The sequence below is a fragment of the Buteo buteo genome, chromosome Z (assembly GCF_964188355.1).
Source record: "Buteo buteo chromosome Z, bButBut1.hap1.1, whole genome shotgun sequence".
In the NCBI taxonomy this organism is placed as follows: Eukaryota; Metazoa; Chordata; class Aves; order Accipitriformes; family Accipitridae; genus Buteo; species Buteo buteo.
This window is the reverse complement of record NC_134204.1, coordinates 41,492,207-41,515,368: the sequence shown is the minus strand read 5'-3', so window position 1 is coordinate 41,515,368 and position 23,162 is coordinate 41,492,207. Positions and strand designations below refer to the sequence as shown.

The 23,162-nt window shown below is 37.2% G+C and overlaps 1 protein-coding gene across 1 annotated transcript in view; it reads right to left on the bottom strand.

Moving 5' to 3' along the window:
• The window catches only part of TRPM3 (transient receptor potential cation channel subfamily M member 3), a 276,643-nt gene that overhangs the window by 99,565 nt on the left and 153,916 nt on the right, over nt 1-23,162 (bottom strand). The window contains exon 6 of the mRNA XM_075021635.1: nt 21,074-21,245. Coding sequence (XP_074877736.1) covers nt 21,074-21,245 — 172 coding nt within the window. The remainder of the gene's footprint in view (nt 1-21,073; nt 21,246-23,162) is intronic.

The following is a 23,162-nucleotide window of genomic DNA, read 5'->3' as shown; positions in this document are numbered from 1 at the left end:
AAATTCCTTTTAAACTAGCATTTCCTAAGAAAAACTATATGCATTCTGTACAAAATATTGATGTTTCACTGAAAAATAAAAAGAGTGGCCCAAACTGTTAATATCTGGGTTGGGAAAAGTTGCATGAGGCCAGGCAACAACAAGTTTTGACATGACTGCCTCAGGCTTCTATTCAGAGGGTGTTCAGTCCACAGAACCAAAGGTAAGCCTATGAGACTGGAACAATAGATCTGGTTAGACCCTCTAGAAACATTCACAAATCAAATGAATTTTGATAGTCACAAAAATTTTTAAGGATTTGAATTACTGTCAAAAAATGAGTGAACTGCTCTTTAAAAAAGAAAAAAACCCAGCTCTTATATACAACAGCAAAATATTGTAAGCACCTCCTAAACCGCTTCACAAGCAAACATTGTATTTCCTGGAGAGACTTTCAGCATGCTTTGTTATGGCTGTATCTACTGTCAGTTTGTGGCTCTTTTAATACATAACTTCAGTAAAGTGCATGGTATTTATTTATGTTAAGAAAACTATAAGCAGAGTTATAAAATTCAGGCTAATGAAAGAGAGTAAGAAGGGTAGAATATGACAAGGTGATGAACAAGATGATTTTCACAGAGCTCACTCATTAGATTTTTTATTAATATTAAGGACTTCCCTAAACTGCTGCTCTACCTAATCATTAAGTTCTTTTGGTGGTTAAGTTCTTTTTCAAAGGTCTTAGTGGAAAAGCAGTTTTGGGGAACGGAGTTAAATGAGAAAGGAAAATTAAGAACTTTGCTTAAGAAGAGTGCATTATAAGTCTGATGGGTAACCTGTCCCACATGCACTTCCATTAATTTTAAGGGATTTAAGCTAAAGATGAATTTTGTTTGGCAAATTTGCATTGTTTACCTACATTCATTTTTATCATGCTTAAAATTGCATCCCTTAAAAGTCCATTCTAGATATTAGCAATAAAATCCCATTTTTTTCTGAGAAACTTATAAATAATATGATTTTATTCCTATATCAATACATGTAATCTGATACAACTGGTTGCAGTCGAGCATGCAGCAGAGAACCTCAAGTCACAAGTCTGCCCAGGTTTTCCTTTGCGACTAGGTGACAAAAGAAATGTTGTTTATAGTTATGTCTAGTACAAGAGGGGTTTTTTTTTTTGGTAATACAATTGCTATCAGAAGATGAATAAAAATGAAATTCTTGGTGCAGAATATTTTTCTTTATGATACTTACCAACATAATCACATGGTGGCTGAGACTCTTACCAGTTAAAATTTTAATGCAGAATTGGAAGGAGATACTTTATCACTTAGTTTCTATGATCTGGCTAACTTAATGTTATCAAGTTTTTTGAACTTTCTATCAGTACTTGCTTCTTGTTGTGTAGCTTTTCTTTATACTACACTGTATAGCCAATACTTCTAGCATTTTTAGTTCTGCTGTGGTAGTTGAATAAAGATTTCCCTTCACCGTTTTTGTTTCAGTCCTCCTTGCTCAAAAGACTGATCACAGAGCAGATCTAACATGAACTCTGACTAGGAAGCCCACAGCTGGCTGAAATCTTATATCAGCATTCCTCTTTGGCAGTGTAGTATTCTCCTCAGGAAACTGACTGGTAGGGCCCATTTTATTTAATTATGGACAAAAAAACCCCAGTGGTGTCTTTAAAAGCCTGATGGCTGATGGTGGTCTTTTGTAAAGTATTTGCTATAATGCCATATATGAAATTGTTAGCAAAGGTGAATATAAGTGCACAGATTTGAAAGTTTATAATTAAATAATGGGTAGAGTTATACGCGGAACTGTAGTACTAATGGAGTTCCTTGAAGAACTTACCCTGATCCTATCATTATTATTAATGACTGCAAAACAAGAAGTAGAGCTGGTACTGACATCTGCTAATAAAATAATATTAAGAAGTGTTCTGAGTAATGAGTCAGATTGGGTCTGGATGACATTAAGGATTGAGTAATAGAAATGGAGAAAGTTCACACTGCAAGATGCAAAGTCATTTACTTGGTGATTAATAAATTCTGCTGTAAACTGGGAACTTATTAGGAGGAAATACTAGAAAAAAGGAAAGTGTGATCCAGCTGATCACAGGACAACCGAGTCTTTGGTGTAGAAAGGCTATGAAGAAGGCAGGTATGACCCTGGAATACACACAGCAAAGCATTTTCAGTAGGAAATATGGGCACATCTGTGCCATTGTGCAAACCACTCATGAAATTCCATAGCTACTGTCTGCAGCTATGGTCACCCATGTTCAAAAAGAACAAACTGGAACAAATGGAGGAAAAAGCCAAAAGGAGTATATGGGGAATCAAGACCCCATCTTATGAGACAAGATTTGATGAGTTTGTCTCATCTTCCTTAGCAAATGGAAGGGTGAAAGACAATATGTCTGAATATCCCCATGACATACAGCACATTGGCCGTCAATAGTTTTAGATGGAGTTCAGAAGATTTCTGGCTATCAGAAGAGTGAAGTCTTCACAGCCTTCTAGTAAGACTAAAAGGGAAAAACTTTCTGAGTTTGGAGTGATGCTCAATAATCATTATAGATGCAGCCACTTTATGTATGTCAAACTGTTCCTAAAGCAGGTTCCTTCAGTCTACTGGAAGTTTTTTCAGTCTCGGTGTATTCTGTTGGATATTGATCAGCTATGTAATTCTAAAAATACAAATAATGATGGTTAGTCTATACAGCTGAACTATTTTTGCCATTTTGGGCCAATGTATTGGCCATTTGAAAGCATTTCTAAAATTCCTCTTGCATTATTTTCTTTTACTTTTTTTTTTTTTTATTTTTTTTTAAACTGCTATAGTCACACCAGTTGCATGGCATATAACAGTTCTCTGCAAGTGTTCCTGTTGTGTTTCACTGTTGTTAATTAGATGGCATTTCTTCTCTTCCCTGATCCTGTGGAAACATATCCAGCATGAAAACAATCCTCTAATTTGAGGCTAGTAAAACAAAACAACTTCTTTCCAAATCCACTCTTCAATGAAACTTTGTAGCCTTGAGTTTTTTAAAATAAAAGCTCATGTGAACCTTAATTTAACATATATGATTAAGTTGCAGATTGAAATGCAACTCTTCCCATTATTCTGGTAGATTTTCTTGTGAAGCAGAAAAGATTTAAAACACAAACTTGATTTCTACATCTCATTTTCCTTTTGGAAATCCTCCCTGAGTTTCAGCAATTAGAATTTTTTTCTTTGTAATTTTCATTGTTCTCCATAAATAATTTTGGTTTGGAAAAATATATTGTTTCTTTAGTTTTGAGGGAAAATTGGAAAGTACACTTCTAGAATTAGATATAATATTTTAAAATCAGTTAATAATACTTTGTTGATACTTCTTCAGGATATAACCACTTCTGGCTTTAAAGACAGCTCTCTAGACTACCGTTATCTGAGTCCTAATGTTATGAACTTTTCCAGATTTGTGATTATTAATTTATGAGCAATGATGGTATCCACAGTGTGTGAAAGGAAGCCCATAGACATGGGAAAAAAAAGTCATGTCTTCTTAAGTATCTTAAAATTTGAAAAAGAAGGTAAGTGGGAATTATCACATTCTCAGTTTTCTATGATGTTCCCAATCACATTTAAATTATTTGTGACATTATATTTATTTCGGAATAAAAGCTTAGCTACTTATACCAAAGAAGTCTACATCTCAATAACTCTCAGGCAAAACATGGAGCAGATTTGAATGAAACTTTTACATGGTTTGATACAAAAAATCCTGGATGCATATTTGTCACTAAATATTAGTAATTTGGAAATGAATGCAGAGGGTCTGTAGAAAAATTTCATCAGGTAGGAAGACATTGACTGACTATTCCTGATGAGATATTAACACTGCATTTGCTAACAATTTTCCATCTATAAAACTCTGAACTGACCATGCCTCATTTTACTGTAACACGTGACCAATTTGAAAAATATTGGCATGTGATGCCAATAAGACAGAACCTCTGACTTTGGGAAAAAGGTAGCTGATGGACTTCTCTTTAACTGGTAATCAAAATATTTTTCATTCTAGATCTCTGTATCTCCTTAGAAATGCAAGAGTCAGGAATTCTCTGCAAAAGCATTATTTCAGCTTGTGCATGCACATTATACAACAGTTTGCAAAGAAGGGGCTGGAATTGCCTGATATATCCACAGGGAGCCTCTTGTTTCAGCCACTTCATTCACAAGAATGTCAGGCTGGGAGGTGAGATGCTAAATCTGAAGGTAATACATTCCTTATAAAGCCAAGGTCATCAAGTTTCTTGCTTGAGATTGTCAGAAAGGAGGCAATACAGAAATAAAACCATGCTGATGAAAAACTGGACTACAGTACTGGGGTTGCTATCTCCTAGCACACGTCCAGAAGCTGGGAACTTTGTGCCATGCATTAGAAGGGACAGTTCAATAAATCAACAAGGCAGAAGTTTTCCCTTCATGTTGTTTGTGGAATTTACCACAAAATTGCCCTAGTCTTGGCCAAACTAAGCAGAGCACTCATCTTGCAGGGCTATCTCCAACAACACTGCTGTTTTCACTAAGTACCCTAAAAGTATAAAACCTTAGAAATTGTGTATTTCACATTTTATTAACTGGGAAGAGAGTAGCAGTAATACACTCCACTGAAATGTTGTCCATTCTGAAATTGCAGATAACCCTTCTCAGTACAGGACAATGCATTATTACTATTATTACTATCAGGAAAGACTCTCAATCACTGGTGGTGTTTTCCAAACACAGAAAAAGACCAATTCATTCTCAAAGACATAGATACCTTTTCAGTTTCTTAGAAGGCAGAAGTTACTCAGGTTTTTTTATACTCTCTGTAGAGAAAGACTCATCCTAAAACCTGAAAAATTATGGTGTTTTCCATCCATCTGATAGTTACATGGAGGTTTTATTTTTAAATTTACTCAGTTTATTGTTTTTTCAGCATTTCTAGGATAAGCTTTGGTTTCAGCAGATCTCTTTCGTTTTCCTTTTGGAAGATGGAGAAACCTTATCTAGCAGTATATCTGCGGATTTGAGAATAGCTGGGAATGCTGACTATTGTGTTATCACTGTGAGATTTGTCACTTGGTTAACTACACCTATGTTTCAAGATTGTAAAGGTCTGGTCCCAAAATCAAAGGTCTTCCTACTTAAGAATGGTCTCAGAATTTTTATTCTGTGTTATTGAAAATAGTTCATAAGCCAGAGATACTTTTTTTCTCAGGTTTTCAAAGGAAATATTCAGCTTGTATTCAAGAGCAGGTATGTGTGCAACATCTCATACAAACTTGCATATTACTATTTCTCATTTAATGGGGTCTCCATCTCACATATTGAAGTCAGCATTACCAATATAAATGTGAAAAGACTTGTAGTCTCTCCTGACTTAATTAATAGAATACAGACAAAACAGTGGTTTTATTTTCATTTTAAATAATGATTAATCCAAAAAGAAGAAGAAATAGTACCAAAGACCTCGGAGTTAAAATCAGTTCTCTGAGGCTCATCACTATCTTAATTTCTAAAACAATAACTTGTATTTGGAGCATTTCAATAAGCATAGATTTTTGCAGGGTAGACTAGATTGCTTAGTGTTTCACAGTGTCAGCTATTGTGGATATTGTTGGTGCAATATTGTAAATTAGACTGCAATATTGTACGAAAGATTTATACAGTCGACCTAAAGCTTCATTACTGTGTTATTGCCTTTGTGGCCAGCAACAGAGCCTGTGAGAGACTTTCCAGCAATTGTGATTCCAGGAAGGTATGTATATACCAGAACATTTTTTCTGATGTGCACCAGTGGCAACTTGTAGGCTTTAATGTTATTATACAGAAAAATAATCCCATTTTCCCCTTGAGACAGCAGTACTGCATCAATACATAAGTTAAACCAATAAACTAGAAATGAATGAATTTGGAAATGGAAGCAATGAAAAACTGCATAAGGTCTGTGCTGCGTGAAAAGGGATTTTAAAAAAATCTACCATGCTTTGCAGAAGCCCTACTTTGTTTTCCCAGTTCTTGGAAAAACATGAATATTTTATACTATGAGTAAATTTATAAATAATCTATAACTGTCTTATAAATAATTACAAATTCTTTTTATGAAGAGCTAGACATGAGTTACGCTTTTTTTATAGACCAACAAGTGAAAAAAATGCCTTATTTACTATAAAATGTGTTTACTACTCATGTTTTTAAGTGTGCTTATAAAAGTAACCGGGACATATCAGTATGTTGCATACTATTTCTAAGTTGACTCCTGAGATCAGTGCAAATAAAGCTGAGAGAATCTTGTTCACTATCCCTGACAGAAATGTCTCTTAATTTCTGCATCTTAACACTGGGTGGTGGTAGGTGCATCTGAGCTGATTTCCTGCTGACAACCTTTGCTCCTTCATGAGGTCAGACATGTTGGTGTGGGTTCCCCTACATTAATTTTCCTTTTCTACCTGGACATTTTGGCTGGAGAATTTGGTAATTATTTGGATTTATTTGGGATGTTGGAGCCCATGGCTGTCCCACTGGAGGAGTTAGTGCACAGCAGTTGGCACAGAAGTGGCATACAGCTGGAATTCTATGTCGTGTCTCCCACACAAGATGCAGCTGTAGAGCAAGTCCTCCAGAAGCTGGATGCAGTAGGAAGAACTTAAGGCTTACAGTGCACATAAGACAGAGTCACTGTGGACATAGTCAGTGAGTCCAAACTGTCCAAAGGGTGAGGAGGGTAAGCTGCCACAAACCTTCACACAGTGCATGTGCAGTCAGCCTGACATCTCAAAGTCTTTTCTTAAGGAGGCACACGCTGCTCATCTGTGCAGTGTGGAAACAAGCGGGTATATTTGCATGATCAAGGGGCCTCTATAGTTTTGCACAGCACCACCCTGCAGGTCCACAGGTTACTAAACTTTCCTAGACCCAGATGTACTGTGGATAGTGGGATACATAAATTAGCAGGTTTCTCCACTGGTCATCACACCACAGGTTGTCACGTGCTTATCTGATATAATGAGATAATGGACTTTTAGCAGTAGAAAGTTGCTATAACAGACTTTAGATTTGTTTCAGGCCTCTAACTTGTGTATGTCCTACAAAAGGTCTACCATTTTTGGGCAACAGCTACCTTTCTACCTGCAAAATTCTTCTAGGACAATGGCTTTTGTAAGGGGTAAACTCAATGTTCTCTTAGTGGCTGACAAATACAGTCATAAAATAGATGTCTAAAAATATAAATTGACAGGTATATACAAGTTAGTGTGCCTGCAAGTGTTTGCAGCTGCACAGTGCACTCAAAGGCATGTATATAGACCATTTTGCACAGGTTCTTTAGCACAAATGCCCCATAGGTTTCCTGAAAGTGAAGCCTTTATATCCTTTCACGTGCAGAAGTAAAATTAATTTACATGCAAAGCCAGATAATTTTAAACTTTTCCTGTCACATACAATTTACATAAAGAGGACCTCTGTTTCTTCTAGATTTTCCTGCCTTCCTAGTCTGGTTTATGGAAAAAAATTTTAGGGGTGGGTGTTTGTTTTTTTTTTTTTTAATGTTGTTCCAGCTAATAGAAAACGCTCCTTTATTATAAGGAATGAATCACCAGGTTTTTCCAAAGATATTAAGAAAAAATTCTCTCTGACCTTTTCTCTTTTAACTAAGTGCCTGTTAATCTGGACCACAGCTTCCTTTGCACATACGACTTCAGGAACTTTGTGCTATCCGTACCTTTAGAGTTAAAAACTACCAGAGCTCCAGGGTGGTTTCACAAGCCCTGTGCTGGTCCCTCTCTCTTCCCTGACAGATTGCTGCTCTTGTAGGCAGCAAGTACTTGTGTTGCGCTGAGGTATGACCCAATCACACCCCTGGTTGCAGCCTAATCTATCATTTAAGGGCCCAGACTGTGGTGGATAGCTGGCTGAACTGTTAGTTGACTGTAACGATAAATGTAAAGGCAAATGGCCAGCATGGTAAAACAAGTAAGAATAAGTTTTCTTTTAGCATACTGAACATAATCATCCCTCTCCTTACAGACATGATATCACTCATATACATTCAAACAGAACTGTATGATATTATGATCAAAACAAGAAACTTTGTAAATACAAATTTTTAAAATGGCAAGAAAATTCATAAATACAAGTTTTTAGCACCTTGGTCCTGAAATAAAACTTGGGTTCAGAGGTTTATTTAATCTTAACACAAAGGCACTCAACACATTTACTATAACTCTATTACCAACAGGTATCTTGATACTCACTTTAATTTGGTAAATTCTAACCAGTATATCTTGGTTTGATTTTCTTTGATTGTTACAAATATTTCGGATATGTAACAATTGAAACAAAACTACCCTGCATTTGAATGCCAAGTGGATGAATATTTACTAAATCAAAACAAAAAATGAATAAAAATTTCATGAAATTACAAATTTATACACGTAATTCTACTAACCAGGAATAGAAACACCAGAACTACCCTGCACATGTGGGCCTCTAATCCAAAAGCAAGTGCCAGTGTATCAAATCCTTAACTGCATCAAACAGATGATGTGGTTACCAGGTAAAGGCTATTTATTCAACAGATGAGGTTACAGTTCAGGACTTTCTAATCCAAGGATTGTTTATCTGTGGCATTTAGTGGAAAATCCCATTTAACTGTCAATGGAAGACTGATAAAGTGTTGTGAAGCTCAACAAAAATGTTCATGTCCTTACAAGCTCTGACAGTTTTGAACTACATTTTGATCAAATCTGATCTTAGTTTTAACCTAAATAGGTGAGATGAACTATGATTTTTGAGTGGAAATCAACTAATAAGCATTAACCATTCATATTTGAAACAGCGCAAAATAGCATTTTTTTCTGAGTTTTTTGCAGAGTTTGAGGCTTATGGTGTCTTGAAACTCAAGTTGGAGCTTGGGGGTTCTGGGAACTTAAAGAAAACCAAAGAAAGTCCTTAGCTCAAGAAGTCTGTTTTAAAAGTCCAACTTCCAGGCCATTGCTATATTTCATGAGGCTAATAGAGTATGCAGTAACATGTTGTATCAGCAAAGACTGAAAGAAACACACCACATAAAACCCGTGGCTTTCAGAAGCATTTTGGTCCCAGTGTTTGCCTGGCACTTGGATATCCTAGTGAGAAGTACTTAGACAGAATGGATAAACAATTAAATATGCTCTGGAATTTTAATAAGTGAAAGTCCACCCACCATGAGCTTAAAAGTTTGAGGAAAGTAATTTTAAGTTTCTGAATTAATATTTGCCTTACAGTAATACAGAGTCAACAGATACTGCTCTTTGGTTAATAGAGTGTGTCTAACCACAGGGTAAGTGCTACTTAAATAGATTTAAAATCGTATTGGATTTACAACAGTCTTTAAAAAGTTTGCCCACACAAATGTGTCTGCTTCACCTCTGGACATCTATGTAGTACTGCCTATGGTCCCAAGTCCCAACTAGCTCAGAAAGGCTAAGTCATAAGAGAGAACATCCCGAAATAATCCAGATCCTTCCTATTAGGTTACACTGAAATAACATTACAGCTTGGTTTTTTTCAGGCTATTGTTTTCAGCCTTCAGGCCCTTTTAGAAACACCTCCTGATGTGTATGAGACAATTTTGGCTAAAATATCAATATCAGTATCAAATAGATAAGATCACCTGCATATGCAATAGACTTGCTTCCCCCAGCTCTGCAAATCACAGCCATAGTATGCTTACCATCAGAACATTTACATTATTAACTACTAAGTGAACATGATTGGAAAAAAGGCGATGTAGCTTGCCTTCACAGGATGATGGAGAGGGATACTGGCTCTTATTACCCAGAGAGACAGGAACATCTCCCAGATGCCACCACTGGTTCAAACTTAATTTCACATAGCTGCACTTCTTACAGTCAGCTCTCCCTTTTCCTCACCCCTTATCTCCAGCACCTTCCCCAGAGCAGAACCAGTTACTACTTATTCCAGATATAGCAAAGATGAGACAGATATTGTAATCCTTGAAAGGACTGTTCACTAATATGACCAAAGAAACTTACACATTAAAAAAACCAAAACACCCCCCCCCCCCCCAAACCCCAAGGAGCCCAAACTCATTCTATCCTCTTCTGAACAACTGTAACAGTTTTCTATTTGCATAAATTAAGTGGAACTTCCACTTGTTTGGAGGCTCATTACATGCCCTATGTCTAGAGAAATCAAAGTGACTTGGTAAGCCAATAAAACAAATTCTAAGAATATTTGCTGTCTTTCTCAAATTCACAGAACTAATGGATTATATGTAACAGAATGACACAGAACCACTACTAATAAAGGAAAGCTCATAACCACTGGACTTAGTTTTGCTTTTCAATTTATTTTTTTGACTTTTCTTCTGCCATAGGCTCATTGAATCTCATTTGCTATAATTCCTTTTTCTTCTTCGTGCTTCCCAACCACATTTTAAAATTACTATTATAAATTTTATTTTGTTCAGCTTTATTGCTTCCTTTGTAGTTTGCATTCATTCTCTTTGTTCCCCTTGTTGTGGTCACTTCCATTCTGCATTCTCATCTTTCTAGCTTCCTTTTTGGTATCCCAATAACACTTTCACTTCCTCTCTGTCACCTTGTGTCTAATCCATAAGCCTCTTTTATCTCCTCTATTTTTAATTCTCCTCTTTACTAAGAGTATGATTGCATTTCATTTGTCTCAGCCTCTTCTCCTTTCTCTTCTGCCTCATCTCAGTACTTTCGCTCTCATTTTTATTTCTTCAGTGCTCCTTCCTTATCTGTCTAAATCTAGCTAGTGATGTATCTGCCATCCTAACAGATGTGGCATTGACAGACAAATCTGTGGACCTGACACATGGACCATATCTTCATTTAATATTGGACTGATCCTAAAAACTTCTCCAAAGGACATCAAGGATGATAACAAGAAAAAAATGATGAAAAATTTGTGATACCTTCTTTTGCTTTTCATACCTGTCTTTGCAAAAGGACAAAGTTTAGAGATTCCTCAGAACAGGCAAGACACGGGAAGAGTCTATGTAAGACTAAAGCTTGGGATTTGTGAGCCTCACAAACCAGTAACAACCCACTTGGTTACTTTCTACAGGATGGCAATATCTTGGTCAAGGCTGGCACTTCAAGTTCAAAGACATGCACACAAGAACCTTCATGGATTTCAGCCAAAACTTACCCTATCTGTCCTAGAAGTCAACTGTTTATTAGGCCAGTACTACAGGACCTAACTGGTTTCGCTCTTCTTGGAGCTCATCAGCTGTAGGTAACGGCCTAAAAGACTCAGAAGCAACTACAATTTCAGTAATATTCATGTTCTGTCTAAATTTCCTTGATACTTTCCCTGGTTCCCTTTGGATGTGAGTGGTACCACATATTGTAGCCAGCAGTTTAGAAAGTTATCACAGTAACATAACCAACTTTTACACTGCCTCAAATTACATATTGAGGAGCTTTTCCTTGTCATATATTGCATGTTTGTCAACGTATTGGACACTATATTATCTCAGAAAACCATCCCTCCTTTCTCACCTGTTCTAGAAAACAACAACAGGTGAGATAGAGAACAGCAGAAATTTTGCCAAAAAGGATTGACCCTAAGATGATCTCTGTTTCTTAGTTTTATGGCTTTGCTCTGATTTTTATAGTAAATTCAATAAACCTAAAATGTCCAAACAATATAGAGCTGAAATGACCTGTGGTTTTTTTCTTGTATATCAATCATATTAAAACAAATATGTTTTCAATAAACTTATCTGTTGAAAGTCAAGTCCATGAGAGGAATTTATGGATCTGCTTGCATTCAATCAATTGTGTATTTATCTGTGCTTCAAGAACAATTTTTAACCTGCATGTGCTTTCTCAGCCCTTTCTGAGATGATATTTTTGTGTCCAGTGTCTGATCCTCCAATATCATGATGCTTTTGATGAAAAACGCCCAAGTTCTGATCTCTTACAAAATCTGAAATGAGTCAAGCTTCAAACTGTTCTGAGTTTTACTTAGATTTCACAGGAGTCAAACTTGCAGCAGGCTTCCTCTCCTAGAAGGAAGTCTACCTACATCTTCCCAGCTACGTAGTTATGAAAATGCATCTAGGGCTGCACAGAATATGAAGGAAAAATCTGAAACAAATGAGAATTCCAATGCATTTGATGATGGTGCAATGGTCAGAGAAGATGCCAGTGATGACAGTTGAACGTCCCTTTGCCTTCCCAGCCCCCTTCATATATTCTCAGGCATAGGATGACAAAGGGAAGTCCACGGGTCACATGAACAGATATTGTCGACATATTACCCTGTCCAAATTGCCTTCTCTACCCAATCAAATCACCTGACTTTATCCATCAATTCCTTACTCAAAGTTAACTTTTTCTCATAGGCCTACCAAAACTCAACTATATTCACCAACTCTATAAAGAAGAAAGATTAAATAAAAGGACACAGGTACCAATGCCTGTGGTCTGTTTGTTTTCAAACACCATACCATAGAGGTAGAGCAAACCTTCAGCACCAAACAGCATTTTAAAAATAAGAACAAGGGCAGATTGATAATGAATAGTAATATTCCACATGAAGCCCTATGTGGTCTAGGAGACAATTCTTCCAGTAATGTACTAATCAGAAGAAGAGTAAGAGTATCACAAGGTGGACCTACACAACCTAAGGATTCGGTGTGGCAATCTTTCTAAGATATACCAACATGCTTCAGTTTGTGGAACGGACTGAGCAGTGCAGAGTGATTCGTGGGCAAAATACACAGAGGTTTGCTGGGTTTTTTTCCCCCCTTTTTTGAGGGAAATAAAAACCAAAAGAATGAGATCTTTAGAGTTTCTAGGAAAAAGGACAAGGCGCCAGCCCTCAATAAAACTGCAGTACAGAATATGTATTTATTTCTATTGTTTTCACATGGTGCAGAGAAGATGAAGCACAATGTAGATAGCACTGAAGGTGTTAGTGTTTCAGCAGAGAGTGGGAGATGAAAAGTAGCATTGAGGCTCACTATATACATCTGTTGTGGCAACTTTAACATAGATTTAGCTTTAACATAAATGTACACCTTGTTCTTCAAAGCCTTGTGACACAGTCTGCCTGTTCCAGAAGGGTGGTCAGCTGCATGCAGATGAATCCTTTCTGATCTGTAGCCCACATTTGGCTTTGAAGAAGAAATAATTTTGTCCATTTTCTGGATCTGTAAGCTTCAAAAAGGCTAAAAGAGTGTGTTTTTTAAAGAAGTCTATAAAAGATACAAAATAAACCAAACTAATCAAAACCTTCAGATTTTTGGAAGGTGTCTACTTGCAATTAAACATGCACTGCCTGTATGTCTTCTGGCTTAACATTCTGGTTTCAAGTATGTCTTTGGTTACATATCCTCATTTTTATCTTATTTTTGGGTCTTCTGGAAAAAGAATTGTTAAAAATCTCAAAAAGGGCTTTGGTTTTTTTTGCATAACTATTCCTGAAGAAGAAGCTGGTAGCTAGTTTTATGAAGAATAAAGAGATTTCATAGTGAAAAATGTGTTCCCCCCCTATCAGCAAAGGCTGGACTTCTGCTGTCTAGGTGACATTATATATCCTTGTTATCTTCATTCCTCATGATAGTGAAGTCCTTTTGCCTCATCACTACTGTTTCCTTCTGAGGTTATGTCTCATTCTATAAAATAGCAGAAATCTAAGTAGTCCAAGCTGACAAGTAAATGAGCCTTTTTAAATTATTAGAACAAACATTAGATCTTTTTACATTTTAATCCATCTGTTAACCCCAATTTGAATACCACTGCCTCGTCAGATAGTTGCAGAGAACAGAAAATTCTGGCAGTATTCTGACCAAGACTTAAACCTTTTGGTAGATGAACCTTTCAATATAAGAAAGATGTCTGGATTTAAAAGAAAAATGTCATTAGCACATGATGAATATGTTTTCAAGGTCATTTGTCAGATTTGCAGGCATCACACAAAAGCTTATTCTGCCCTTCTAACTGCTACTGAAAGCACATTACTCCTTTCTAACACATGCCAAACACAAATTATATTACTGATATATATGTGCTGATGCATGCAAGACAAAGAAAATGATTGCATGTTTCCCAAAATACCTATGCACACAGAAGAACATACTGTAAGTGCATGCTATGCTATGCTATGCATTGCATCATGTCGTGTTGTGTCACGTCCAGGTTCTAATGCTTCTGACAGATAATTATACATGTTCTTCTGAAGAAAAACTTACAACATTCTTAATTAATTCACAACCTTTAAAATTCAAATTAAAAACTTTTATACAGGCTACATGCGATCATCTTATGCATGTAAATAATTTGTACCCTTATCTTTCTCCACTGCTCCAGTAAGATCATTCGTATGAAGGAACATAGGCATTTGTGATGGAAGTGCTTGGCAATCATGCTGTAAGCTCTTTAAGGATTTGAGAATATTTAAGTTAGTAGTAACAATTCAGTTAATAGCAACAACTATATGTCATGAACTGAAGGCCTTGATGCAAACAGGAGGAATGAACTGCATATTGTAAAAATGCAAACATGAGTGCTCAGCCAAAAGTGGGAAACTTTAGGTAGGATTTTTGAAGATTCTGTAAGTACTGGTAAAGGGTATTTTTATATAATATGAAGTAATTCTAGACCACACTTGTTAATGAGAAAGCATTGTTCTGGCTAATCACAAAATGGGTGAAACCCACAGCATGTCAATCTATTGAAGTGACTGCCTGAAACTGATGAACAGTCCTCAGATTAGACCTATCAGCTGAGTTACTACATTGGCAATTATTCTAATCTAACCATCTGTGGAGCGGCAGGAATGAATATTTTATGACTTGTAACTTCCAATGCACGTTTTGTAGACAGATTTCTTTTGTGTTTCTGGTTGGAGGCAAGACTGTTGTACCTATTGTGTTACTCAGCAGTGTTCTGCAGAAGCGGTAATGATGTACATCTTAACAAATGACCAGGCCATTCCAGCACACTTCACAGAAATGCTTTGTTAGCGTCTAGGAATGTCATAATTGGAGAATTCGCAATAGGTCATTTATAGTAATTAGATGCTCCATTTCTTTCCTTTCTCTGTTTATAGATTACATAATCTGTTTGGTGATAGATTAAGTTCTCTTTCTCTACCAGCCACTAATATTTTCCCAGGATAGGAAAAAAAAAGACTAGCTGCACTTTCATGTCTTGCGGATCATAAAATTTCTAATTCAATGCCAATACCAGTTTTCTGGTGAAAATTGTTCTACCTCTTTTATTTTGAACAGTTTCTTTTTAAACACTTCTTTGCATTATTGTGACTCTTTGGAAAGAAGGTGTAAGTATACAACATTTGGGAAAAAGCAGCTGCAAAGGGGACAAAAAATCTACAATGTGAAGAAGACTTCCCAGGCATAAGGGGGAGGAGGTAATGTATTGTGTATGAGATTCTAGAAAAGAAAATAAATTCTCAACATTTTAGAGGATATGTTGATCCCTATTCCTTCTGAATAAAATTGTGTGTAGAAACATAAGTCTTTAGAATGACTTTAATCAAGGAATACTGTAGATGAGAGGAGCTTGAGGGATGCACAAGAATTTTAGAAAAAGAATGATTAAATGTTAGGTCTACAATATCATGGCAGACTATCTCTTGAAGATGAATGCCTAATGACTTTTAGTTATCCTTATAAAGATAGTCAAATAGGCCACATTTTTTTTAAACTGAAAGTTATTTCAGGGCTCAAAGACAATAAGAAATTGTGTGATTTTTTTTGAAAATGAAGTCCAAACATGAAAAATCCCACATAAATTGCAATTTTTCTGTGTTCATTCTTGGAAAAGGATTCCAACAAGGTAAATTACTTGACTGTTCAGAATAAAACTTGCAGCTTTTGTTCTAATCAGCTAACTAGATCCTTATGTCACGGACCTGTTGATGTCAATCTGAATGTGATCCAACAGCATGCTCTCAGTGCACATAAGGCAAACCATGCCCTTGTTCTATGTTTAAAGGAGTGTCTCAGGTGTGAGTTTTTATCCCACCCCCACTCTGTTCATCACTAGTGGGGCTGCATCTGAAGTACTGTATTCAGCTTTGGGCTGCCCGTTTCAAGGATGGTAAGAAGAAACTGGTGAGCATACAGAGAAAAACAGCTAAGCTATACAGTGGCCTAGAGCATACGTCTGAAGAGGAGAGTTTGAAACAGCAGACCTTGTTTAATCTTTTGAAAAGAAGTCGAAGGAGTAATCTAATACCTGCCTACAACTATCTGCAAGAGTGTTAAAGAGGTGTTAGAGCTGTACTCTTCTTACTAGGGCCAAGCCCTGTGAAGGGAAAGTAGCCACAAATAGCAGCTCCAAATCAGACACTGATGATAGGGAAAGTTTCCAAACATTTTGCTGGAGCCCATATAGATGGTTGAATATCCATTATTGGATATTTGCTAACCAAAGCTATGGACAAGCTTAGCTAGCATTGACAATAGTCCACTTTGAGAGGAGACTCAGACTGGGAGCCTTCAGCAGTCTGTTCCAGCCCATATGAGACTTATCATTCTACAAATAGCTGTGAACCCTCTTGCGTTCAAGGCAGTGAGACAGAGTTTAGTATTATGAGCCCACCCAGAAGCAGTGAAACAGAAATCAGTAAACTGGCAGCAGTGAATTATGTCAGCCTGACATGTTGTAGATCCCTGCATGACAAGAAACAGTATAAGTGCAGCATCATAGCTGGAAGCACAGCTGCAGTCCACTTACTGTATCTCTGAAAAATTGCACCTTTTGAGCTGGGACATTTTATTGCATTTAAAATCTCAGTACATTTGTCATGAAAACTTTCTGCTCATTAATGCAATATTTCTGGAACAGGATGAACTAAAATTGATTTAACTCCACATTTCAGTGTAAAAATTTTTACATGAGCTGTCAAATTATCCATGCAATACTGTACAAATAAATCATATGGCAGAGATGGTCACAAAGATGTTTTTCCTTCCTTCCAGAGTACATCTTAAGGTGATCTCCCTGCCTTTAAATTCCTGCAAAAGGTCTAGGACTCATATGTTTGAGTGAGTTGGAAACCAGAAACATTTCCAATCAGATCACCTTCAATATTTCCTTTTGATCTTGAAACAGTTTTAGAAAAGTTCATCTTACTGCCAACATTTCTTACCACAAAATGATACACTCTGAAACTTTATGAGTTTGAGACAACTTGTAGCTTACTGCAAGACATGGTTGCTGGGTTGTGTTAAAATAGTCTTCATTTGTGAAAATAAGAAAGCCCAGTCCTGAGCATTCAAGCATCAAATAGACCTCAAGCTAAATGCACAACTGAGTGATTCTGTCCTGAACCTGCAGCCTCAGACTGACCCACAAACACAGCTGTACCTATGCTTGCCTGGAAAGCATTTTTAAATTCCTGAATATTTGCTGTGGACAAAATAAGACCTATGGAAGTGGAAAACCTAAAGAGGTAAAGTGGAAACAGCATATTCAATGAAATCTTTTCTCTAGTGTTCATAGGGGCTTAAGGCAAGCTTTTTTTTATTATTATTTAATAGAACATTCATTCAGGAAATTAGATACTGTTGAATGACTGAGAGTGATGCTGTATTAGGAACAAAAACAGCTGAGTCTTTCAGAATTATCTGGCGTACTTAACAACCTGATTTAATCTTAAATTTTATAAAAGAGACTGCCACTGTCCTAATCTATTTGAAGAGAATACCATTTTCTGTGTCTTTAATAGGTGAGCGCAAGCTCAAAGTTTTCCTTTGTGAATAGTGTGTGATCCCAAACATCCAGGAGAGCTATCACTGCACTGGAGAAAGATACAGTTTAAGCAAAGCAAAGTAAATAAGAAGAAATGACAAGCCAAGCATGTAAATGCCAGGCAGGCTTAAAAATAAGAATAAATCTGCTTTCAGCACTATTGTCCAGGGACAAGCTGTGAAATACGAAGTTACCAACTGTTTAGTAGTTCCTAAATCTGTTCTGTTTTCTAGCCCTCTGCTCTTTTGTTTGGTGATTAACTAGAAATTGTATCTTTTCCTGACTCTACAGCAAACAAAAGTCTGATGCTGTCGGTGTTTTTCCCCACTCCACATGCTTACTACTAGAAAATGGTAAGTAAGGACACATATGCATGGCTGCACACACGCCTGTTTGGATGAAGATCCCTTTGCAGCAGTGTCCCTGCACATACAGGGCCAAGGAACTCCAGTGTTATGCTAGGAATGAGGGTAAGGAAAGGCATCGGAAAGTGGCCATCTGTTTGGCTGACCCAACAAGGCAGGTGGTGCTCTCTCTCATCCATATGGTCACCTTTCTATTAACTAGAGGCTGGGTAGGACTCAGTCACCTTCTTTTAAACAAAGGAAAACAAAATGTGGCAGAAACATTTGGGATGTCACTGGACCAAGACGTACAAATCTTACCAGCAACTTCCTTCTTAACAGTTCTCTCACATTTCTGTTTTGAAGAAATGTTGTGAGACCCAAGTGCTTTTGTGTTTATAAGAGAGAGAGGGATTCGGGAGGGAGATGTTAAATGATAGAGGTACTCTGTCACAGAGAAAAGGGAAAAGGAAGATACATGCTCCTGGGTGGTGGGGCAGGGGCAGAGAGAAACCAAAGAAGAGAAATCCTTCATTTTTTGTAGGTGTTTGAAGAGGTCAGGCAAGCATGTGACTTGAACCACCACAGTTTGGAGGTTCATCCATCAATCACTTTTCAACAGATAAACCTCTTGTTCAAACCTGAATTAAGTTAAATCTCTCTAAAGAGATTAAGTTTTTAACACAAAGATTTCCCCAACACAATGCTGTGCTGTAAACTGCAAAAGCTCACATTTTTCGTATAAAAGTCCTCAAAATAATTATTATTTATGGCACAGTTTTCTACAATTTGATTACATCATATGTAATTTTCAAGTGTGGATTTTTGTTGCTGGTCAACTGTTGTGGTTTAACCCCAGGCAGCAACTAGGCACCACGCAGCCGCTCACTCACTCCCCCCCCACCTCAGTGGGATGGGGCAGAGAATCAGGAAAAGAAGTAAAACTCATGGGGTAGGATAAGAATGGTTTAATAGAACAGAAAAGAAGAAACTAATAATGATAATGATAACACTAATAAAATGACAAAAGTAATAATAAAAGGATTGGAATATACAAGTGATGCACAATGCAATTGCTCACCACCCGCTGATCGATGCCCAGTTAGTCTCCAAGGGGCAATCCTCTGACCCCCACTCCCCCAGTTTATATACTAGATGTAACATCCCATGGTATGGAATACCCCTTTGGCCAGTTTGGGTCAGCTGTCCTGGCTGTGTCCTGTGCCAACTTCTTGTGCCCCTCCAGCTTTCTCACTGGCTGGGCATGAGAAGCTGAAAAATCCTTGACTTTAGACTAAACACTACTTAGCAACAGCTGAAAACATCAGTGTTATCAAAATTCTTCTCATACCAAACTCAAAAACATAGCACTATACCAGCTATTAGGAAGACAACTAACTATCCCAGCTGAAACCAGGGTGTCAACCTAGGATTATATTGTACTATCTCCATCTGCTAAGGAAACACATAGGCATGCACACACTGCTTAGGATGCACACACATTTGTGCATACCTACACACTGGTCTCTGAGAAAAAGCAATATATACTCTGATATCATAAAAACAATAAGCCTGTAGTACATGTAGTTCAGGCATTGGTGTTGAAAAGTGTAAGTAGCACATCACTTTAATTTAAGCACAGAATATACTCATCATACAGAAAGCTTTATCAAGCACGACCAACACGCTAGTTTATGTTCACCCCATTGGGCCTGCCTGTAATTCGTTATCATCTGATGTCTGAGAGCTTAAATGTATTTCCTAGTCTCATTCCACTTTCAAGTGTCTATATCACAAAAACCGTCACTCTTCCTGGCCTCAAAATTGTATGTTTATAGACAGTTGTCAGCAGAAAGGCTGGGCATATGAGCACTTTTGAAAAATGAGTTCTGTTTTCATTCCTAAAGGTAGCTTATGCAGGTACAACACTGAGGTTTGTTTGTGAGACTAAAAGAATTCCTGCCTGGCTAATGTCCAAAGGAAGATTTCTTCCCTATATATGGGCTAGGTTCAATTTCTAGAGCTGATCCTTTTTTCTTTTGATAGTACCAAGTTTCTAAAAAATAAGTGGTTGTAAACAGAAGAAAAAAAAATCCAAAATATCTAGAAAGAAATTAACACCCCATCTAAATTAAGCATCTGTACACTACAGAAACAGTAATACTGAGATATCATCTTTTATTTTATCCAAGCTTACTTAAGTGACTATTTGCTTTTCATTTTACATAGGAAAGTGGTACATGATTATAAAAGAAAAAAAATTATAACTTTGAGAGAAAAACTGGGGCTTCAGTCTGATCATGGTGTGGAATGTATCATCATGATTGTAAAAGATGAGGTGAAAGGACCATCTAACCTCATATTCTGCCTCTGGCTGTGGCTAATGACAGCTGCCTAGGAAAAACTAATAAACATAGTGCAAACATGTAGTAACACTTCAATGGGATACTCCCTCTGCCTCTAAATATCAATGGCTCTGGGACTGCTTGACTTGTTCAGTCATCTTTCCTGCAACCATGCAGGATTTTATATACCTCTATACACCTCAATCATCCAACCTGCAAAGTCTTTAGCATAAAAAGCTCTCCCTTACTTTTTGTCACCCTTTCCTCTACCTTTACTAATTCCACTGTATTCTTTACCAAACAAAGGGGACCAGAACTGTATACAGTTTTAAGGAGATGGGGGTACCAAAGACTTGAACCTGAAGACCCTTGACAAATATTGTTTGAATCTTATCAGAAACAAATTCAGCTATTTGTCCTGTACCCTTACCCCAAATCAAATTTTATTATTTTTGTTCACCATTATTCGCTTTTATTAGCTCATGCTCACCCTTTTAGACAGTAGAACTACTCCCCAAAATATACAGATCTTATTGCCTATTTAAACTCATAGTGTCTTTGATATATTGCAATTATAAGAAAAACCATGCAAAATGTTACTCACTTGTATTTATCTTCTGAAGTGAAATGTGCTTTTCCAGCTGTCTACGAAGTTTCACCTCTGCTCCATATTTACCAGTAGTGCCATTGTCAGCCAAAATAAAATGAGAATGCATACTGTTGAGCACTGTCAACTTACTCATGGGATTGGACATTGTCTGGTATGGTCGGACCACCTGCATTTTAGAGACAGAGGAAAAAAAAGTACTAAACAGAAAAGACCCTTTGAATCAGTTATAAGATACCAGCTGACAAGATGATACAAAAGAAAAAAATCAAAACTGTTTGAAATATTGCACTCAAGCACTGCTGTGTTCTATGTGTAAATTAGAAAATAATCTTAGCATTTAAACCACCTCTTGTGGCCACCTTTTGTAAACACCGACCTTTTAGACACAGACACTGCTTAAAGGGTTTTCCACGGTAATCTGTTTCAGTAGCATCAATGGCCACCATTTCAGTGTTAAGTCCATCTAACGGTCAGTCCTCCTTGGAAAAAACTGTGGGCACATTCTTAGCATAGTACAAAGGCAGTTGCCTGTGTTCACAACAGCTTTAGAAAGTTTCCATTCAATGGGGAGTTTGCTACACTTCAGTGGATTTGTTTTTGTCAGGAGAAACTCTTCTGCAGAGTAAATTGTTGCAGAGTTATCCCACTCATAGCCTGCAGACAGACTAAATAATAGCACTGGGCCACATTTGGCTGTCAGCTACTTCGGTGGGTCTCCAGTGACATATCTAAGACTGCACTGATGTGGCAAAAGAATTTGTGCTGTGTCAAGGGATCCTGGCTGATCATTCGAAGACAATTCCTAGAAATATTTTTCACTGTATTGTTTACATATGTCTTGTCTTTTTGGAAAGACAAAACTCCTGAAAATTTGTAAAATGATGTCCTAGCTGAAGAAATGCTGAAGTGACTTCTTACAAAACTCAGCTGGGCTATACTTCATCTGCAAGGAATTTTCTTCACAGCTCTGGCACTGTTCACTTTGGAAATCTAACAAGAGCTTTTTAATGCACAAAAGTGTACACTCAAGTTTTGGCAAAAATACTTGCAGACAGAAATATATTAACTTATTAATTTCTTCCTAGGCTTCTCTCCCCCTTTTTTTTATTCTAAAGAGCTCTCTAACTGAGATGTAATTCTTTATAAATAATATGTGTTAGTAATACTTTGGCCAGAGATCTCTCTCTATTATTTTCACTTTGAATGCTTGCAGCACTTTGGTGAACCCTTGGATGGCAAGGGGAAACCCACAGACTTCTTCTGCTATTATCAACTGTCACACAGAGGGTACTCTGTAAGCTGTTCATCCTGCAAAAGGGAGGAAATAGGTCTGAGAAGACCAAGAGGGCAGCTGGCCAGCAGCAAGGCAGTGCACTCCACTGTGAGAACAGGTGATAGCTTTGGCTCAAGTTTCTCTTGTACTGTTTCTTTTGGTGCCCCATTCATAAAACATTTATTCTACCGGCACATATAGCTTAACAAACAGCAATATACTGCTGGAACATGTTCATTAACTAGCTTCTACAGACACAGAAACCATGCTTCCCATGCCACAGTCAGAAAGAAAAAGAAGGTTCTTCCTCACATGCCTAAGAATCAAATAAAATCAAACTAAAACAGTTACAGGTATTTTAAACTGGTACCTGCCCCACCTTTTAATACATAGCAGGCACAGGCCAGCAAGATCTGATAGAAGACGAATGACTTGAGCTGCCCTTTCATTGTATGACTACGAGCTGCTGCGCATGCAATTCTACTGACAGCTTGTGCTTTGTCCCCGAGAGCCACAGCTCAAAACTGTGTAATGGTGACAGCTTGATCTGCAGTTCTAATAAGCTGCAGCACCAAAGCCTCCACACATTGACTTAGTAATGCTGCTGCAGGGCAGATTAGAAGGCTACCCTTTCATTCTGTGTCTGCTGTTTAGCTACAAGGTGAATCTTATGATGAATAAATTTTATAGATGTGAAAATGAGAATACAATTATTTTCAATCGAGCTGTTCACAGCATGCACGGTTCAACAGCTGAAATACTTTAAAAAAATAATAAATTGCACAAACCACACAGTCAGACTCTTTTCCT